Source organism: Nesoenas mayeri (assembly GCF_963082525.1).
Source record: "Nesoenas mayeri genome assembly, chromosome: 3".
Taxonomy (NCBI): Eukaryota; Metazoa; Chordata; class Aves; order Columbiformes; family Columbidae; genus Nesoenas; species Nesoenas mayeri.
In genome coordinates this window covers 75,360,096-75,379,798 of record NC_137544.1, presented here as the reverse complement: position 1 = coordinate 75,379,798, position 19,703 = coordinate 75,360,096, and the positions used below count along the sequence as shown (strand labels likewise).

Sequence of the window (19,703 nt, the reverse complement as noted above, 5' to 3'; positions counted from 1 at the left end):
AGTGCCGATTCCTTTTCCACGTCAGTTGTACTGTTAATAGCTGATAGCAAACGCGTGCCGACACGGACAAGGCGGTGGTGCTTCTGCACGCCCCTTGGCCTGCTAGGCTCTGAGCGCCTTTGGAGCCGAGTACGGGCAGAGCGCGAGGGCCGGGGAGCAGTCTGAGGTCCGAGGGGTGTGTGGGCGCAGCCCCGCAGCGAGGCGGGCCCCTGGGGGCGGCGGCCGGGACTCCCGCCGGGGAGCGGCTCAGCGCTTTGTTCGCCGGAGCGGCGGCCGTGCGCGGCCATGGAGCCCGGCTGCGCGCGTGCGAGCGGGCGCGCGCGCCGCTCCGGCGCCGGCGGGACGAGGGTCTCTCGTGCCGGGGAGGACCATGCTCCGCCTCAGCCCGGCCTTAGCGGCGGGAGCGGGACGTGGTGCGCGGCGCCTTCTGCGCGCAGCTGGCTCGGCGCTTCCGCGCAGCGGCGGGGCTGGCTTCAAGCGCCCCCCTCGCAGGGGCGAGCGCGCTCGTGCCGGCTCCTCCGAGTGCGCCCCCCGCCCCCCGTACACCCCTCCTGCGGGGGCTGATGGTTCACAAACGTAGCTCGTCCCCGGCTGACGTTCCCGGAGACGGGAGCCTGGCGGCGGAGCAGCTCAGCCCTGCTGGGTGCCAGCTCCCGCGCTGGTCAGCGGCGGCGGCGTTCGACGCTAACCTCCGCGGGGGGATGCTGCCCCTCCGCCCCGCGCTGCTGCCCAAGCGCTACCGCGGCGGCTCGGCTCCGCGCTCGCGGACGGGCCGCGCGGCCGCCCGAGCGGCGGCAGGAGGAGGAGGAGGAGGAGGGCGCGGCGGCGGCGGCGGCAGCGGGGCCCCGGCGTTGGGCCCCCGCGGCGGCGTAGTTGGCAGCGGCGGGGCGGGCCGGGTGCCCGTCCGGAGACGCGGGCCGGGGTCGCCGCGGGCTGCCCGGAGGGGGGCGGAGCAGGAGCTGCGCGAGCCGCCGCGCTCGTGCGCGAGCTGGCCGGTAGGGGCCGTTGCCACCCCCCGCAGGGGAAGGGGGGGCGGAGCCGGGCGCGGCGCGAGGCCGGGTCGCGCGGCGGCGGCGCTTCTCCTGGCCCAGCCGGCGGCGGCCCCCGCGGCGGTCATGGCGGCCGTCCTGTCCCCGCGCCTCTGCGACAGCGACCCGGCCACGCCCGGCGCCCAGTCCTTGAAGGTGAGAGCGGGCGGCGGCCGCGGAACTGCGGGCCCAGCGCGGCGGCCCGGGGCTGCGACGCAACAGCCGCAGCGGCGGGAGGCCTCGCCCGGCTCCCCGGCGTGGGCACCGTGACCCCCCTTTCCCCAGGGCTCCCTTCACACCTCCCAGGGGATCCGGGCGGCCTCTTGTTGAGCTTTGGCGCCCTCCGCCGCCCCGGGCCGAAGTTCGAGTGCGTGTCCGGGGCCGGGGGAAGGAGGCTCCTCGGGGTGCCCGGGCTGTCCTCCTCCCGAAAAGTCCTTACGCGACTTCCCGGCTGCGGCGTGGGGGCTCGTTCGGCACCGCTGGCAGCGCCTCAGCGTCGCACCCGGCAAAGTTTGGGTATAGTCGCAGGCTGTTCTGCGTAGGCCTGCTAAATAGTGCCCACTCTTCCCGGGAACTCCTTGGGCTTGTAGCACCAAGTACTTGGCTCTTGTTTCTGCAGCCACGCTCGGCTGCAGATCGGCAGTTACTTTTTGAAGACATCTTGGTAATTCAGGCTTTCCGATTGCATAATAGAGGATTGATACATCGATCTTCTAGCTGATAGACGTACCAGGAATTCGTAATATAACCTTTTCCTGGAGTATTTTAGTCTGTGAGCCTGTCACTGAATTTGCTGAAGTTTTCAGCAAATAGGAAAGCAGACATGGAAATAGGGGACATTTATCTCTCCTGTGGTATGGGTGCTCATATTTTTAATGATATCGAATTGAATAAAAGAAAATTTCAAAGCAAAAGGAGAAACTGATGCAAGGCACTTCCTCTTAACTGTCAGATTGAGATCTATCTTTTAAAAATGTTTTGAAGTCTCGTTGTAGCTGTGGTGTAGCAAAGCATGGACTTGGCCCCGTTCATGTTTTTGTCTAATAGTTAAACAGGTTTGGAGTGCATTATTGTTCTATGTGGGAAGTAGGAATGAACTACACAGACATAGCTATGACACAGCTGTCACAAAATAGTGCAATATTGGTTCGATTTGGGACTGCTACTTGGTTTGTCTAATAAAGTTTATACGTGGTTTTCTCAGAAATACTAGGAAATAGTATTATTAGTAATACTAGTGGAGACTAGCTACTTACCTGTGTCTTTAAGTATAGCTGCATTAAGAAAGCATGGTTTCATTAAGTTTTACTTTTAAGTTTTTGTTCCATGGTATGAAAGGTACTACTGCACAAGAAAGAAAAAATGTAAAGAATTGTGAAAAACATGAAATAAACAAAAAATACAGGAGACTAATGTTTTTTCTCTATGACTTGTCTTGTTTATAGTACTGTGAAATGATGCATAACAAAAGTAATGTATTCTCATTTGCTGGAATATTTTAAAGGATATACGCGGTCATGTGATACATAAAGCGTACTAGAATGAAAAACATTAGCTAAGGTTATATTAGCTAAGGCCACATTACCTTAATAGTTGTTCTTATTGTTATCTACTACATGAGTATAGTTGTGGGCTTGATCCGTTTATTTCTGACAGGTTTAATTCTTAAACTTTTCACAAAAGTTATGAAACATGATTCTTCCATACTACTCCACTTTAGGAATTTGGTTACTTAAAGAACTATCTTGTTCTTGCCTCTACTGATGTTCACAATAGGTAATTCACTTGAACACATCTGCCTTCTGTTCCTCAGTTGTAATCATGCAAGGCTGATCACTGAACACTTTGAGAGTTGTTGATACTGAGTACTAGGTAGGACTTATATAGCGTTATTAGACAACAAAGCAGTGAAAAGGACAAGAAGGCAAATGGAATTATTGGTCTCCTAGATTTTACAGAACTCTATTTTTAAAATTTTTTCTTCACCCTTCATTCCCTTTATTTAGATCTCATGAAATCTGAATAGTGACACCTGTAAGTTAACTTCTTAATGTTTCCTTGTAATAGCTTTGTTCTGAAAATGAAATTTGTCTCTGTATCTGTTGCTATACAACTTCAGTTTTCTCTCTTTTTTTTTTTTTTTTTTTTCCCTTCCACAAAAGTCTCTGCCACTTGCCATAATCATATATTTTGTAAGCCGTATACCATTCCTTTTATTTTAACTGTATGTCTGGAAACTCCTGTGTTGCATTTGGTAGTAGGTAGTATTTCCCTTGATTTTATAAGCGTCAGCTTTTAGCAAGGGCTTGGTGTTTTTTGCTCTGCCGTTGCTGTTGCTTTTGAGAGATAGCCTGAGTAAGTGAATTACTCTTGCCTCTGACTGCCACTGGTGAGGGAAGTTTGCTGGGTCCTTACAGCTGTCTGGCCATGCTGATGCTGTAGGTAGTTTACATCAAGAACGATAAAATGGGTGGTCAGAGCCACAGCTCTGTCTTTTCAGTGCTTCGCCTATGCAACAGGTAAGAAACAACTAAATTCTCCATCTGTGCCACTATGTGTCATGCAGCTAGTTTACAGCAAATAATAGTTTGCTGTGGAAACTGTTCTATGAGTTGTTTGTAAAGAGTGTTATTAAATAGCTCAGTAGTTCAAGTATTCTTAAACTGTGGATTGCCTTGCAATATTTTTTGATGCTTTATGTTATCTGCTGAATACTCTTAATTTTTTAAATATTTCTCTGTGTTTCTGTTTCAGGATGACACAGAAGAAAATTCCAATGATGGCAGCCAGCCATCCAAAAGACGACGTATGGGCTCAGGGGACAGTTCTCGGAGCTGTGAAACTTCTAGTCAGGACCTCGGGTAATACCAATTTTTACAGTTTCCACTTTTTTATTGCTAGTCTAATTGTATTGTTCAATATGCTTCAATATTAGCTTTGCTTTCTTTGGTTGTATATTCTTCATATATCTTTCTAAATTGAGGCTATGACCTATGAGTAGCTAGCTGTCTTTTTTTCGCAGCATATTTTAAGACGTTTTCTTTTATAACGACACAAAATGTGCTGCATCTAATTTACAATCAGAAGCACAGCTTATGTGGTTTTATAACATTACAGATTTTTTGAATGAATTTTAACACTGTAGTACCTTCTTTTCCTCGTGTCCTGTCTGGTATCATGGGTATCCCTTTCTTCATGTTTTGTCCCTCAGCATATTGATGAATGGTGCTTTGGAGAAATATATGTGAAGTGGGGTGTAACAAAGTGATTTTGAAATTGGTTAACAGGATGCATTCTAAAGTACTGGTCCAACTTCGTAGATACTCATTGATCTAAATAATTTAATTAATCAATTAAATTATTGAATTTCTCAAAACTTAAGTACCCCTTTTAAAGGTTCTTTGATTTGTTCTAACATTGGTCTTAGATACAGCTATTTTCCTGCTGAAAACTTGATAGAATACAAGTGGCCACCCGATGAAACAGGAGAGTACTATATGCTTCAGGAGCAAGTCAGTGAATATTTGGGTGTGACATCATTTAAAAGAAAATATCCAGGTATTTATTTCTAAAAGTTGTTTGTTGTTTTGTTTTGTTTTTCTAAAAATCTTGGTCTTTATACAGTTTGGATGCAATCTGTATCTCTTTGACTATAGCGTGAGCCAACTGATTAAAAAAAAGAGACCATGGCAAAAGCAGATCTGAATTATGTATGTTGTACTCTCTGTTTTTGTTATTGGCATATGGAAAATGTATCTTATAGTTTTCGAAGTAGTTTAAGACTTTTTGGTATTGCCACTGAAAATCTGTGAACAAGTCTGATATGGGGGTTAGATCAGCAAGTAACATTGGAAAACTGACCTCAATTTTATTTTGAAGTATTTTGTTCGTGATTTCCTACTATATAGCGATATGTCTATGTTCTTTTTCCTGAGCTGTGGCAACGTTTCTACGCTGTGGAAGAATTTTAAAAAATTAATTGGGGATGTTCTAGGATTTGAGCTTTCATTATTCAGAATTGTCAAGTCTGATTCTTCTGTCACAGAATTTATTTTTTAAAGGCATTTTAAAAGAAAAAAAAAAAAGGAATATACCTTCAGTGCTTGATAGTGTTTTCTGCATCCATGCTCGTATGTCAGGTTTCTTCAGTATTTCTGTAAATCATAACTACAGGCAGGGTACTCAGGAAAGTTGACCGTGTCCCTACAGTGTATAGTAAATTTAAAATTAATGTTTAAAATTGTTTTGTTTGTAGGAATAGTAGTATAATACAGACTCTCGCTGCCTGGAAATAAAGTTGTCAGAATACTTTGGCACTGTTTACAGGGGAGTTTGAGTAACGACACACATTTTTATTGCTGTTTTTTGTTTTCTTTGGAGATTTAGAAAGACGAGATCTGTCTCATAAGGAGAAACTCTACCTCAGAGAACTAAATGTTATCACAGAGACACAGTGCACACTAGGTAAGAAAACAAATTGTTGAAGTCTTTGTTACAATATTAGAAATATGACTGAAAATATGATTCAGTTTGATAGAGAATAATTGTATCACTCAACTTAAAAGGTAAATTCCAAAATGAAAACTGGTTTAATATTTGTGTAAATTTGCCATGAGGTATCAGTATTCAAGATTTATTATTAAAAAAAAAAAAAGAATCTATTCTAATTACTTAGCAAAATCCATTCTATGTTGTAAATTAACTTTTAGAACCCTTTTCTCCCCCTAGAAAGGAGAACACCATAATTTTTCAAATTAGAAAGTACGTCAGTCTTGTTCTATTGAGTAAGTTGGACTTCAGCAAACGGTAGTGTATCATGGTTCAGCTTATGTTTTGGAAGTTAGAAAGGTGTGTGTTAAAGCACTTCAGTGTACTTGAAATGGAATTATGTCATTGCGACTTATGTTGAGAGAGCTTGAAGTGTTTTTCTCTTCCTGTGCTAATACATGTGACTTGAAGCATATTAGAGATTAAATGGTGCGTCTTGCATGTTTTCCTGTATATCTTGGGGCTGTAAAAACGTAGTTTCATTTTGTATACTGGCAGTGTTTGGTATACCACCTTTATTTCCCACCTTCCAGCTCTCTTTAATTTTTTGTTTGCTTGTTTGTTTTTCTACTTAAATATGCGAGAGAGAACAGTGTCTTCTTTTTATCAATAGAAGCAAAATGCTATATTCTGCCTTATTTATCCAGTCAAGATATGTGCTGAGTTAGCTATCCTAATTTTTTAAGGTTGTATTTCTAATCAGTGGTAGTAACATAAGTCAACCTCCATTCTGTTGTCAGTGGTTGGAGATTAGTTGTGTTGGAACCTTTAAAGGAGGAGTTCTGCTTTGTAGCTGCAAACTGAGGCATTCCAGCTTCTGAACTTCAAATGCTTTAATTAGGAGTCAGGAGTCTGTGTGGTTTGCTGCTCTGAATTGCCCTCATAGTGATTCTTCATTGATTTGTATAGAAGAGGTTGTGTAAACATCGTAATTTCAGTTATGGTTCTGCAAGTTAATGAAACTAGCACTTCACCAATATTGGAAACTGAAACTAACAGGTGACCAGGTCCCACTTAGAACAGAGGTTCTGTCTCATAGGGAAGTTTAGTAGGTGGCTGCATCATTGTGAAGGGGCCTGTAGGTGTAACAAGAAAAGAAACGAGCGTTACCTCCTTGGGTAGAGGCCAATTCCTGGTCAGCCTTGAAAGCTAAATGGCACAAGTTTCACTCCTTGAGAGAGAAGAGCATTGTGCACAGCAGGTTATTGTCTTTAGCTGCCGAAAATCGGGAGTTGTGGGATAAAAACAACCTACAGTTAGTTTTGCCAGGTAACATCATTATTACTTTTATCTATTTTAGGTCTAACAGCTTTGCGTAGTGATGAAGTAATTGATCTTATGATTAAAGAATACCCTGCCAAACATGCTGAGTATTCTGTTATACTGCAAGAGAAAGAACGTCAGCGAATAACAGATCATTATAAAGAGTACTCTGTAAGTCACTAGCATATGTTAAGTGAACCAGATCTCTAACATGGAGTATAAGAAAAGCCTGCTCTCAAACTGATAGTGAAATCTATGTGAACTAATAAAATCATTTTTATTCTAGCAAATGCAGCAGCAGAACACACAGAAAGTAGAAGCCAGTAAAGTTCCAGAATATATTAAAAAAGCTGCCAAGAAAGCTGCAGAATTCAACAGTAATTTAAACCGAGAGCGGATGGAAGAAAGAAGAGCCTACTTTGATTTACAAACACATGTAGGCACATTTCCATTTCTTATCAATGTCAATCGGTAGCTACTTGCTTGTTTTAGTAAAGTTGACCATGGTACCATTTTAACTATTTTAGTATCTAGGCTTTTGATTTCTTTTGTTTCAGTCATGTAGGGTCTTAAAGCATTTTGCTGTTAAATGGGTAATACTGCTAAAATAATAATCTCAAGTATATTTAATGTAAACACTTTTAACTTGAAAATACTTGTCCCAGGAAGCTTTAGAAATTTCAGTGTTACTTTGTGGTCTTGCCTTTAGCCTGACGATTAAAATTAAGAGGGATGTTTAGCTTACTAAAAAGGTTCTGTTGCTATTGTGTCTAATGATATAAATGGCTAAGTCTTTTTTGGAATACTTCCAAAATTTTGTCTGAACAATACCTGAAGTTAAAAAGTAGGCTGTCCTCTAAAAGAGTGCTGCCTGTCAATTTTATACCCATGTTTTTGTTAGTTATAACACTGGTTTTGTATTAGATATATTTCATGCTTCTCTGTCTGACCTAAAAAAAATATTAGCTGGCATTTTGGAGCAGGACTGTTCTGGTTGTGTGGAGACAGCAGAGCAAAAATTTTCTCTATGCAAATTACTATGTGACAATCTATTAAGGAAAGTTAACATTTTTCTGATATTGCCCCATGTTAGAGACAAGATAATGGATAGGGTTGGGGTTTTGTTGTTTTTTTTCTTTTATTTCTCTAAGGGAAAGAAGACTTCTGTGTAAGCTTCTCCTTTCCATGTATGTGCATTTTAATGGGATTTTTTGAGACTACACTGTGGTTTCAGGATTAGATGGGCATATTCTTGCTACCTGCTACCAATATGGCATAGCAATGATAATTCATGCTAAAGATGCTAGTCACAGAAGTAAATGTTTACTGGTTTAGATGTGATTTTTTAAATGATTTTGCATAATACACTGTTGGAAGTAATATTTGTTTTGCTCACCAGACACCTACCGATCCGTACTTAATCTGTAACACTATGTTGTGGGTGGTATTTCTTACCATTTTAGCAAATTGGATTCCCCACAGGAGAACTTGGGTAGCTGTTACAACTCAATAAAAGGGAGAGTCTGGCTAATTAAAATAAATTGGGGAGGGGGAGGGGCAGGTTAGAGGGTAAGGAAGATTCAAAATTTTGTATTTGAAATGAAAACTTCATTGTTTTGCATTAAACAATACAGATTATCCAGGTGCCTCAAGGAAAATACAAAATCTTGCCTACAGAAAGAACAAAGGTTAGTCCTTATCCAGTGGCTCTCATACCCGGGCAGTTCCAGGAGTACTACAAAAGGTATTTTATGAGCATCCTAACTGCAGATTCTGTTGCACTGATCTGTTTTCTCTACATCTAGCAGATGGAAAATATTTCAGTGTACTGACTATAAGGTTTTGAATTAATTTTTTGCTTGAGACACTTGCTAGTCTAATAGATGCATAGTGTGACAGCTTTTGTCAACAAAACGTTACTGGCTGCGAGAGTTATTGTCTCTGCTGATGTATTGCGATGCCTGAGATGTGGCCTGCTCAGATACTTGCTCTGGTAGAAGGAGACACTGATTTCACTCCTTCCCTTTGCATGTCTTTACTTATCATTCGCCTCTGTGTGTGTGCTGAGATTAATGTTGCTGTATCAGAATGTTGTAATGCTGGCTTGTCATCAGATGTTTTCTATGTGACAGTCTTACTGTCCTTTTAAAAATTTTTAGAAAGTTTTTAACTTAAAAAAAACCCACAACTGGTCTTGTGGGCCAAATTTAATGTTGCATTTGTGAGTCAGAGAGAAAGGTATTAGTAGTTGGATCTTTGTATTTTATGACAAATGTGTACTTGACTGTCTACACAAATTTAAGACTCTACTGGTGGCATGTTCCCATTTGACAAACACATACTGATTTGAAAATTTTTGCCTAAGTCTTACCAACTGTACAACAGGGATATGCTCATCCTATAAATGCGGTTTTCTTTAAAGAAGCTCTTCATCTGCATATGCCTTGCTCATTCCAGTATGTGTGTGTACAGCCCATCCCAAATTTGCATGTTACAGGGCATTCTTGAAGGACTTGAATTTTATTAAATTAATTGCATTATTAGATATCTTCTAAATAAATTGAAATGCTAGATATCTTTGTTTTGCGCTTGGCTGCAAGGGAAGCTGCTTGTCCTTCTTAATGGAGGACATAACCTTTCAAAACAGGCATCAAAATAATATCCTACCTCTTACAATTCTTGTCCTTGATAGTAGAGGACTTTCACTTTTTTCTTAGTATCTCAGGTAAAAAAAGGTGGATTACACATGTTAAACTGTATCTAGCTATAAGCAATGTGATTAGATCTTCACATTCTTCTGAAATTACGTTTTTATTTGCATTTTTCGTTCTTCAGTGACCAAGTAACTCAGACATACAGCTATAATCTTTACTTGCTTTGCTTTGTACCCTTGCTTTTTGTGTGCCCTGGATTAGAATTGTTGTACACATGCTAGGTGGGTACTGTACGTTTATAAACAAAGTATAGTCTGCTGGACATAGTAACCTGGATTGCTTAAAAACTTTTAGAGGTTCAAGTGGCCTTTTATGATGATGTAAGTTTGGAACATTGCAAATATACTCTTCCTGTGTTCCACAAATATCAGCTATACAAAGATGACAAGTCCTAGATGGTATTACATTTGTGAGGATAAATTAGTATGTTTCCTGTGTTTTCAGAGCTTCATGTTCTTATGCAGCTTCCTGGAAAAAAGCAGCTTTTCTTACTCCTTGTCATTGAAGTCCGTATATGCTGTGTTACTTAATATTTATGCATGAAGTACACATGGATTAATTTTTTTTTTTTTTTTAAATCTTAAGATACTCTCCAGATGAACTTCGTTACCTGCCGTTAAACACAGCTCTTTATGAACCTCCTTTGGATCCAGAGCTACCTGCGTTAGACAGTGATGGAGATTCAGATGATGCAGAGGAAGGGCGAGGTGATGAAAAACGGAAAACCAAAGGCAATTCGGTGAGACAAATTAAAAATATACTTCAACAAAAAAATCCTTTGCCTTCACTTTTGTTAGTTTCAATAATTTCTTTGTAGAATCTTTAGCATTTGCAAAATGAAGGAGAATCATAGACTAAAAAGATTCCCTTTTTTAGTACTTCTATTTATTTTATAACATTGCTCTCTGGCTTTCCATTTTGCTCCATTTTAAAGTAAATTAAACCAATACTTGAAACCTCAGGCCCTACCTTCCTTCGTTTTAAAGAAATTTCAAGAATCTTTGTTACCTTGCAGCTCTTAGTTATGCCCCTTTCCCCAGGGTGAAGCTGCTAGCATTTCTGAGGGGAATGAACATTGTAGTTCGGATTGCAGCATATTTTGCTATTTAAGTCCTGCAGAATCGTATCGCTGAAGCAAAGACGTTGATAGTCTGATAACTTTTTCTTCTTGTGATGAAGCACAAAGTACTCAATACAGAAATAGTTACTTAATTACAATTTAAAGTAAAAAGCACTGATTTTTTGCTTTACAATACATCTTTAAAAAGATGTTTACAGTCCATTTATGCAAATGGAAAATTACCTGTTACTGGAAGTTAAGGGAAACTTTCACATACCTACCTTCATAGTAGTAGCTCAAGAGCATTTGAGCTTCAGATGAGCTGTCCAAGTAAAAGTGAACCAGTGGCATACTGGTGTAGTTAGTATGTTGGTGACAACCACTTTCCAGAAGTTTAAGAGAAATGGAATGTAAAATCACAGGTGCATTTAACAGTTTCTAGTTCACTTGACAAACATGTTAGAATGTGGGTATATATAATGCTAAATTTTGCCAGATAAACATTTATTTTGTTTGGATAGTCATAAGATACTCATGACTGAAGAATAAAGGAAGGTGTCAGCTGTTGTACTCTGACAAAGAAGAGATAGCTGTTTGTACACCCTTTCTGCTTGCAGTTTTTGAGGGGTGGGGGGAGGAAAGCCAACATATAAACTTAGCATACTAAATATGAACCTAAGACTTCGGTGTAATCATAGTCCATTTTTTTACAGTTGATCTTTAACCATTTCTTCTCAGTTCACTTTTCACTGACTTCAATTCCCATTAATGGTAAAATAACTGGACCAAGCAGACTATCCTTTCATTTTCCACAGAAGTTTAGAAGTCATTTTGGTGGCAGAATGCAAAATGGAAAATGTTGTCCTTGTGTTGGAAAAGTGTAGGGAAAATAAAAAATGAGGCGCCTGTGAAGTGGGTTTGACTATGGGAGTAGAGGTTCTTTGCTAGTCGTTGGAGCATAGTGTTCAGGAAAAATACCTGTTGAACACAAAAGTGGGCAGTTGTCAGGCCTTTTTTCCTGCAGTTTTGAGCTACGTACCATTAGTCAGATCTCCCTGGTGAGTCCTACAATATGTTTTATGCTTTTTCCTTTATGACCTCCCCATTGCTGGAGTCAGGTAGCAATTTTCCTGTTCCCAGTGTTTTAATGAACCTTTCCTAAATAACCATGGCCCTAATAAAACAGTGAAATATACAATTTCTTTTTGTCATGGTTTGTATTACTTTTGTGTTACATTCCTCCTTTGCCTGTGTCTGTTTTGTCTGTTTTGATTTTAGGCCCTGGGGCATAGTCTGATTACTACTATGTTTGTACAGAGTGCCTTTTACTGTAGGGCACTGTTGTTATTTGGCCTTTTTGTTTTTGTTGTAATAAATATGTTTAATCATACTGCTTTATTCTGGAGCTTTTTGAAGGCCCTAATTAACACTTTCCTGGGAAAAATCTTGTGCTGCTGCTCTTAATTATGCTTATATCAATCTCACCCTCTTTGAACCTCTTCCCTGCTTTCCAGTCTCCCCATTCCTCAAAATGGGGGATATAACTGCAGCATAAATTATGTTGTTTAGTACTGTATTAAATACCAAAGCGTGTTTTGCCTTTGGCATTCTTGTGCTGCAATCTAAATCAAATATTTAGCTTGTTCCTGGTGAAAGTAACAGATGAGGGTGGCAGAAAAAAAAAACCCTTCACATGTTTAATTCAAGGCAGTGCTATCTTGTAATACACTTTAAAAGCATGGCAAGGGCACTTTAAACTTTTTGCTTGCCCTTTATTTTGTAAACATCTTGCATATAGTGGATTTCTTGCTGACTTTTGAAGGAAAATGGTTCAAAGAATTACACTGTTATGCTCCCCATTCTGGTGTCAAAACCAATTGCAAGACATGAGTACTTTTGCTAATGCCAGTGTCTTAGCATGAGAAAAAATAATCTAGAACATCTTTGCTCATAATCTACATTGTGTTGTACTCCATGCTTTTGCAGAAGGAAAAACATATCCTTCTCAGTTGGCTCTAAGGCATAGGAAAGACTTGTCTGTCTACCCAAAAAAATAAAAAATATAGCTATGGTATTTTTATTATAGGACAATTCGTCTGGCAATGTATCTGAAGGTGATTGCGCCACAGACAACCAGGAGGATTCTTTTCAGGGAAGACAAAAAACAAGAGACAAAAGTGCTACTCCAAGAAAAGATGGTTCCAAACGTTCTGTATTATCCAAATCAGTTCCTGGGTACAAGGCAGAAGAAAAGAGCCCCTGACTGAACTTCTTTCTTGATGAGCCTCTCCCTGAAATATTTGGTTTTATTCAATAATATGGAACTTCTGCTTGCTGTACTTCACTAGCTGCTCTCCTGTTGTGCGCTCCATCTGTTTGCTTCCTTACTTCCTTTTTGCTTTTATTTCACATGGGGCTTTCCTTTACTCTAGCAATACAGTGGCCTCTGTTTCTGTTAACTTCCAGATTCCCAGTCAGTAACACCAAAAAAGTCCATCGTGGGTTTATCATTGGAACTCTGCAGCTTTCTGTCTGCCTTAACGTAGCAGTGAGAATGACTTACCAGTTCAAAGCTGGCATTCAGTATCCGTTATTTTTTTCTACTGCTCAGTATGGCAGCATATCCAGAGATCAGTACTGTAAAGTGCAGCTGTGTGGCTGAACATATTGTTATGATATTCATCTTAAATACAGCCTTTCATCCTGAGATGTAACAATGCACAGGATGGAAGGCAAGCAGCTTACTACAGTTGTATAGGCAACACTATGTAACCATTTCAACAATTTATGGAGAATAGCTTTTTATGTAGTTCATACTACGTAGAAACATTTGTGGGCGATATGCTTTTATCCAAGCTAAAAACTCGATGAGGTTATTAAGGCATTTCAGCTGTCAAGCAGTGATTGCCAAACCTAAAACCCAAATCATCAGTGTTACTGCATAATAATTTCAGAATTTAAGATAAAAAATAATAGTAAGATAAAAATACTTCTCCGAAGAAATGGGAATTGACATGCATTTTTTGTAATTATTCTGCATGCTAAGAGAGGATCTGTATATAACACTTTCAAAGCACATTATTGCCTAGTCCTGTTCTGCTGAAAGGAATTTTCCATTGAATAGAACCATAAAGAGGGAAAACACTACATTAAGATAGGCTTTAGTATTTAGCAATCAGGAATGCTTGTTAAGAGACACGGAAAAAGGAAAATCTTTGTCAGTGACAAGATCGTGCATACTGAGAAACTGTCTCAGCAAAAGTGAGGTGTTGATGACTTGTATTTTATATTCATAAATATTTACTGTTTATGTTTACCAAGTTAACAGTAAATAAACACTAACTTTAAGAAGCTAATTTCCAGCAAGAATTAGACAGCTTTGATAAATTTTCTCCACATACAGTATCTGTACAAGTTCGTAACAGATAGTGAGCTCTAGTTGCGTTTTCTCTTTTCAGGAATTTATTAAGAAATATGCAAAATATGGAGATTTAGACTGTGGTACCATATGTATATTTTTTTATATGTAACTTTACAAATTATTGTAGACACAGAATGCATGCTGATATTCTCATGAACATGAAATCCAAAAATGGAGCTTGACATTTCTTTAGTTTTGTTTAGCTTGACATTAGAGATTGTGTGCCACTGGTTTACGAAGTTTAACTTAGCTGTGAGATGCCTGAGTGTTTGGTTAGTTCAATCTATTTAATGGCCTTACAAATGCATAGAGAGAGGACTGGTGGAGCAGAACTTTTTTGCAAAGTTCTGAACTTCTAATTGTAGAAGAATAATGGCAGTGTACAGCATTGCATTTTGAAAATGGATCCCCGTAGCAATTACTTCTTGGTTCAGAATCGTGTTAGTAACAAATGTTTTACTGTAAACTTACAGTGCCACATCTTTGCAATGTCAGCCTACCCTGCTTGTATCAGCCATCAGGCTGTTGATAAGTAAAAGGTGGTGATGTTGTGTTGGGAGGGTGAGAAGATTTGCTTTCATGTTTGTGGGAACATTTAAACACTTTCAGTAAACCCAATTACATGAGCTCTTTTAACTGATAGGACAGAAAGATTGTTGTGTGTTATTATATAAAACCACCAGATAATGATATACCATATGTGCCTAAATATTAAGGCACTTCGGGCTGAAGGCTTAACTGATTTTAAATGTTGTCCCTGTGAATTCTCAATCTTTGTAATACTTTTGATCTGTATTGTTCTCTAATATTTGACTATTTTTGTAGGATAGTAATCTTTTGGTTATATGTAGTTGAAATTGAAGGATAATTGCTATGGCATCAATGTGCAAATATATAGTTATAGACACATTATGAATATTACAGGATTCACGCATTTCCACTGACTTATTTTTGAGTAAAAGAAATAATGTATTTTATATGGAGCCATTTTTATTGTCGGTTCTTTAACAAAGAACGATTAGCATGTGGTTTACATTTTGTCATGTTACAAGTAGTGAGTCTTTGTTGCAGGACTGGCTATTACAATTGCACACACAGGGTACTGTAAAAAGTACAGGATATTTTTTGCACATAAAACTGAAATGTATTGAGAAACTATATTTTGCAACACTTCTTTTTCAGGTCACTGTATATGAAAATGGAACGCTTTGCATTCAGAATAGGACCTTATAAAAATGGTGTAGTTGGAATGCTTACTTTGAGACCTGCACCACAGCAGCATGAAAGTGAAAACTTACAGAGCAGGCAGTCATCATTTTGACCCTCCGTTAATTTACCCTCCCTTCCTTATCCCAGTAAGATGAGGATGTAGAAAGCAAAATTTACTCTAATCAGATGGGGTATTATGACATCCCATTTGGATTTGATAGACATTTTTCATAACATTTCTAAAAGCTATTTATGGTGGTAGAACTTGAACTGTTTTGAAATGTGAATAGTCTTGCTTTTTTTTTTAATTTTCATTTTTGTAAAAATACTTCCATACTGTTGGAACTTTATTACTAATAGGCTGTGATTCTCACCCCCCAACATGCACGATTTCTAATGAACACAATTGAGTGAAGTAAGAATATATGGAAGCATTGTTAATAAATGCATCTATATCAGTGTCTAACTTTAGAATTGTGTGTTAACTGCACATACCCTAACGCAGGTACAGTGATTGAAAAGTAGCTCACTTTAGTTTTGCTGGAGCACAAGGGAGTATGCTGCTGTACATGAGAGGCAGTAAAATACACATCTTTAACAAACTAGAATTCTGATTAGAAAAGTGCACTTGCTATTCTAGAAAGGTTTGGTTTACTTAGAAATAGATAAAAACACAATTAAAAAAAAAATTAGAATGTAGCCTAAACAACGGAAGGGTAAATGCTGCCACACTGACAAGGTTTAAGCATGTGCCACTTTTGTTGGGAGGAGCAGGGTATATATGTATACATGTAGGACACGTAGAATAGTTAACAGTAAAAGAGTTTATGTGTGGTTTTGCTTCCATTATATTTATTATTTTGTAGAGACGTTTGTGAATGTTAGACTTCTTTTATTGTTTTATTATATTTATGTATAAAACAGGTTGACTCTGCTTTTTTAAAATAAATAAGCAAAAAAAAAAGTATGAATGCCTCTGTCATCTTTTGAAGGAAGTTACCTATAAACATCTGGTATGGTGTTTTGTTTTCTTAAATAAAACTCTTTAAACCAGACAGTTTGAAGCAGACTGTAGCCATGTTTTAACTTAAAAAGCAGATTGAAAACTTCAGAAAACATGAGTCAAGATATTAATTACCTTGCTAGGTGCTACCAAGAAATGGATGGGGAAATAAACACACTTAAAGATACATTGTATTGCAAAAGTTTTCAGTATTTTTTTTTTTTCATATATAGCTTTCAGTTTTTAAAAAATTATTTTACAATGAAATTTCATTCTTCTCCCCACATGTGGTTGGTAGTTGACTGGGATGAGCCATTCAGTTCCTTAGAAAACAGGGTATGCCTTGAACTCCCTCTGGTAGCTGCATCTTTGCAGCAACATTTTTTTAAAAACTCTGGCACTAGTGGATTTAACATCAGTGAGTACTTGAGTACTGTGGTAATTTCAAACCACATTTCTCACTGATTTCATGATGCAGAGGTCAAAGTTCAAAAATATAACTACCGAAATGTTTCTGAAATCTGTAATGCCTTACTTCTTCCTTGGTCCTCATCAGGATACAACTCCATTGGTTTATCTCTTGGGTTGGGACACACAAAACATACATAAATGTTACTCATTGTAACAGCTTGCTATTTCTCTCTTACCTTTTAAATCGATCTCATGGCCCCAAATACACTCCAGATGATCACTTAAGAAAGATGATTAATGTAAAACTGTAGTTAAATGCCAGGGTGTGTATTTCTTACAGAAATTATGACTGGATATAAAAAGAAGGGCAAAACAGATAAAACTGTGTACAGCATAACTAACTGGGTATTTTGAAAGAAAACAGACAAAAATCCAAGTTTGTTGCTTTTGTAGTTAATTCTCTATGTCTGGGGACAAATGTAATGCAAATGGAAAGTTGTATTTAATTTCTTCCATGAATGGAAATCTACATGGAGATTCATGAAGAATTATTCTATATTGAAAAAGAAATACTGAATTTTTTTAATGCTATGTCACATTTAATTTACATTGAGGGGTATCTTAGCTGATGAATTCATAGGAAAAAGTGAGTACATGCTTTTTCTTCAATTTGATTTACATGTAACTTGCTACATGTGCCAAACGCAAAATTTTATGTAGGTAATCTGTGATGTATTTCAATGCTGCTGCTCATCAATTATTGTCATATGTTTTAAGGGTCACACATCATAACAGTTCATTAATTTTAAGAGTTAAGGAGATATATGACATTTCCTGTTAGATCTGTGAATTCTTCTGGAATGAATTTATAGCCCTCTTCTACCCTTCCAGCCAAAGGTCATTCCAAATGCTATATGTGGAATTTGTCTGAAGGGTAAGGAGTCCAACAAGAAAGGAAAACCTGAAGCTCTTATACATTGCTCCCAGTGTGACAACAGTGGTAAGTAACTGCATATACACTAAGCGGATTCCGAAGGGAGTTTGACAGATCTTTTTGTGGAAATACGTAGTGTACTACAGTTGTCTACCAACAGTTCAGTTGCCTTTTCTCTCCTTGGTTATGACTCCATCTCTATCTAACGTTACATGTACTTGCACAGGCCGTGCACTGTGGGTTCTCACCAGGAGGTGAGCTGAACTTTCAGCATCTGTAAAAGCAAACAGTCTAACTAATTTTACATTTTGTTTCAGATACAAAAGTAATAATATTGGTTTTAATCTAGGCCACCCCTCTTGCCTTGATATGACCCCGGAGCTTGTTGCTATGATTAAGACTTATCCTTGGCAATGTATGGAGTGTAAAACATGCATTATATGCGGACAGCCTCACCACGAAGAAGAAATGATGTTCTGTGATGTATGTGACCGTGGTTATCACACTTTCTGTGTGGGGCTTGATGCTCTCCCTTCAGGTAATACAGTAAGAGTTAATTGTTCCCTTCCCACATCCTCTGAGTACAGGGCTTTCTCTGTAAGAATTAATATATGCATTGCTTTTGAAAGTACAGTTTAAAACAAGGGAGAAGGGTAGGAGTAAGTAACATTCACACTGTAGGACCCAATCTTTTTAATAAGCTTTATTTCTGTATATTTGGTTGTGCACAGTTTAACCTGGCAATTCCTGTATAGGAAATAAAATTGGCTTTTACAACAGAATCTGAACAGACTCTCTTAGAACTAGGTGGTTTTTTTCCCATATCCACAGAATACTGAGAATAATTACCTGTTCCCTTAAAAGAAACCTGTAAAGAGGCTGTATTGCTGCATATTGCTGGATATAGCTTTCACATTAATAAAGTGTTTGTGCTGTTATTTCAGTTTCTAAATTTAAAAGTATGCTCAATATTTGTAAACACCTATTTAAATCCCTTCCTTCCTAAGTTTTTCTTAAACATCAAAGCTGGAAGTGAAGTACATAGATGCCAGGCAGCCTGTACCTTTAAATTACATGGTCACTCTTATCAGCTGGCCAACTCAAGGCAGTGTCAAGAAAAAAACTGGTAGTACTGTTGTTTGTCATGTAATATTAAACCTGTGGTGAGTTAGTTCATGAATAAGCATTCAGTGGCTGCAAGTTCTAAAGTGACAGTATTGCCTGTAACTACAGCACTTCAAATGCACTGTCCATTCCCATTTTGGGAAGCACGGGTGGTTCTGTGGCTGACTTAACTTTCACGCTGACCTAAGGATAGAATCTAAACAAAATGGATTATAAGCCTACAAAACTATAAAATTACCAAAGCAGCCTTTATGATTCCAGCTGTTGTAATATAAACAGTTAAATGCTTCTGTTGTTCGTTCAACCCTTTATTTGTTCCCTTGATAAATAAGTTTAGCCCAAGCTTGGTGATGAACCCCTGCTAGCAGTTTAATCCATGCTGCCTGACTGCACTGAAATAACTGACCCTGGTTTGGGGAATGGGACCCTGTACCTGTGGCAGAAAAGCAAACATTTCCCAACTGCTGTTTGCTTCTACTCTAACTGCCCATAACCTCAAACCGTGGTCATTCACATGAAAATACAACTTGCAAACTCATCAGTTGTCAAGTTCTTTCCTAATAACCACCTCCTTAGCAGTGCTGGCACTTCTTGAGGTCCATAAATACCAGTGTAGGCAGCTGTTACATGTAATGAGTCTATAATGGAGGATGAATTTTACATGCTCCTTTCTATACCTTTTAGAAAATATGCTTTCATTTGAAAGAAAAGCACTGGTTGTTTACATTAACGGAAGTACTGCAAATAGATAAGCACATATTAGAATGGTGAAAGGTGCATAACTGGATGAGTAACAAAGGTAGTTTCCCAATAATTGATAACTTTCTTTTCTTAGGTCGCTGGATTTGTGATTGTTGTCAGAAAGACCCTCCTGTACCCAGAAGAGGAGGAAGAAGGGGGAAGAACAGCAAGGAGGGCTAAAAAAACCCAAAAAATCTGCTGTTCAAAACTTAACTGCACAAATCGAAGTGATACTTTGGTGCTATT

General features: G+C 39.1%; 1 protein-coding gene across 3 annotated transcripts; it reads left to right on the top strand.

Annotated features, from left to right (window-relative positions):
* Positions 1–563: 563 nt before the first annotated feature.
* On the top strand, positions 564–19,679 carry PHF10 (PHD finger protein 10; the record flags this gene model as incomplete). 3 transcript variants are annotated; one of them, XM_080343066.1, is made up of 12 exons in its annotated part: positions 1,039–1,184; positions 3,783–3,889; positions 4,456–4,586; positions 5,415–5,492; positions 6,877–7,010; positions 7,126–7,275; positions 8,474–8,583; positions 10,139–10,292; positions 12,700–12,855; positions 17,549–17,657; positions 17,941–18,129; positions 19,552–19,679. In XM_080343066.1, the coding sequence occupies 12 exons, from the start codon at positions 1,116–1,118 to the stop codon at positions 19,635–19,637; spliced, it is 1,473 nt and encodes a 490-aa protein (XP_080199192.1). In that variant the 3' UTR covers positions 19,638–19,679. The 3 variants fall into 3 exon arrangements, with proteins under 3 accessions (XP_080199190.1, XP_080199192.1, XP_080199191.1); XM_080343065.1 differs by having other exon boundaries at positions 5,409–5,492; XM_080343064.1 differs by lacking the exon at positions 12,700–12,855 and having other exon boundaries at positions 564–1,184; positions 5,409–5,492.
* Positions 19,680–19,703: the final 24 nt, after the last annotated feature.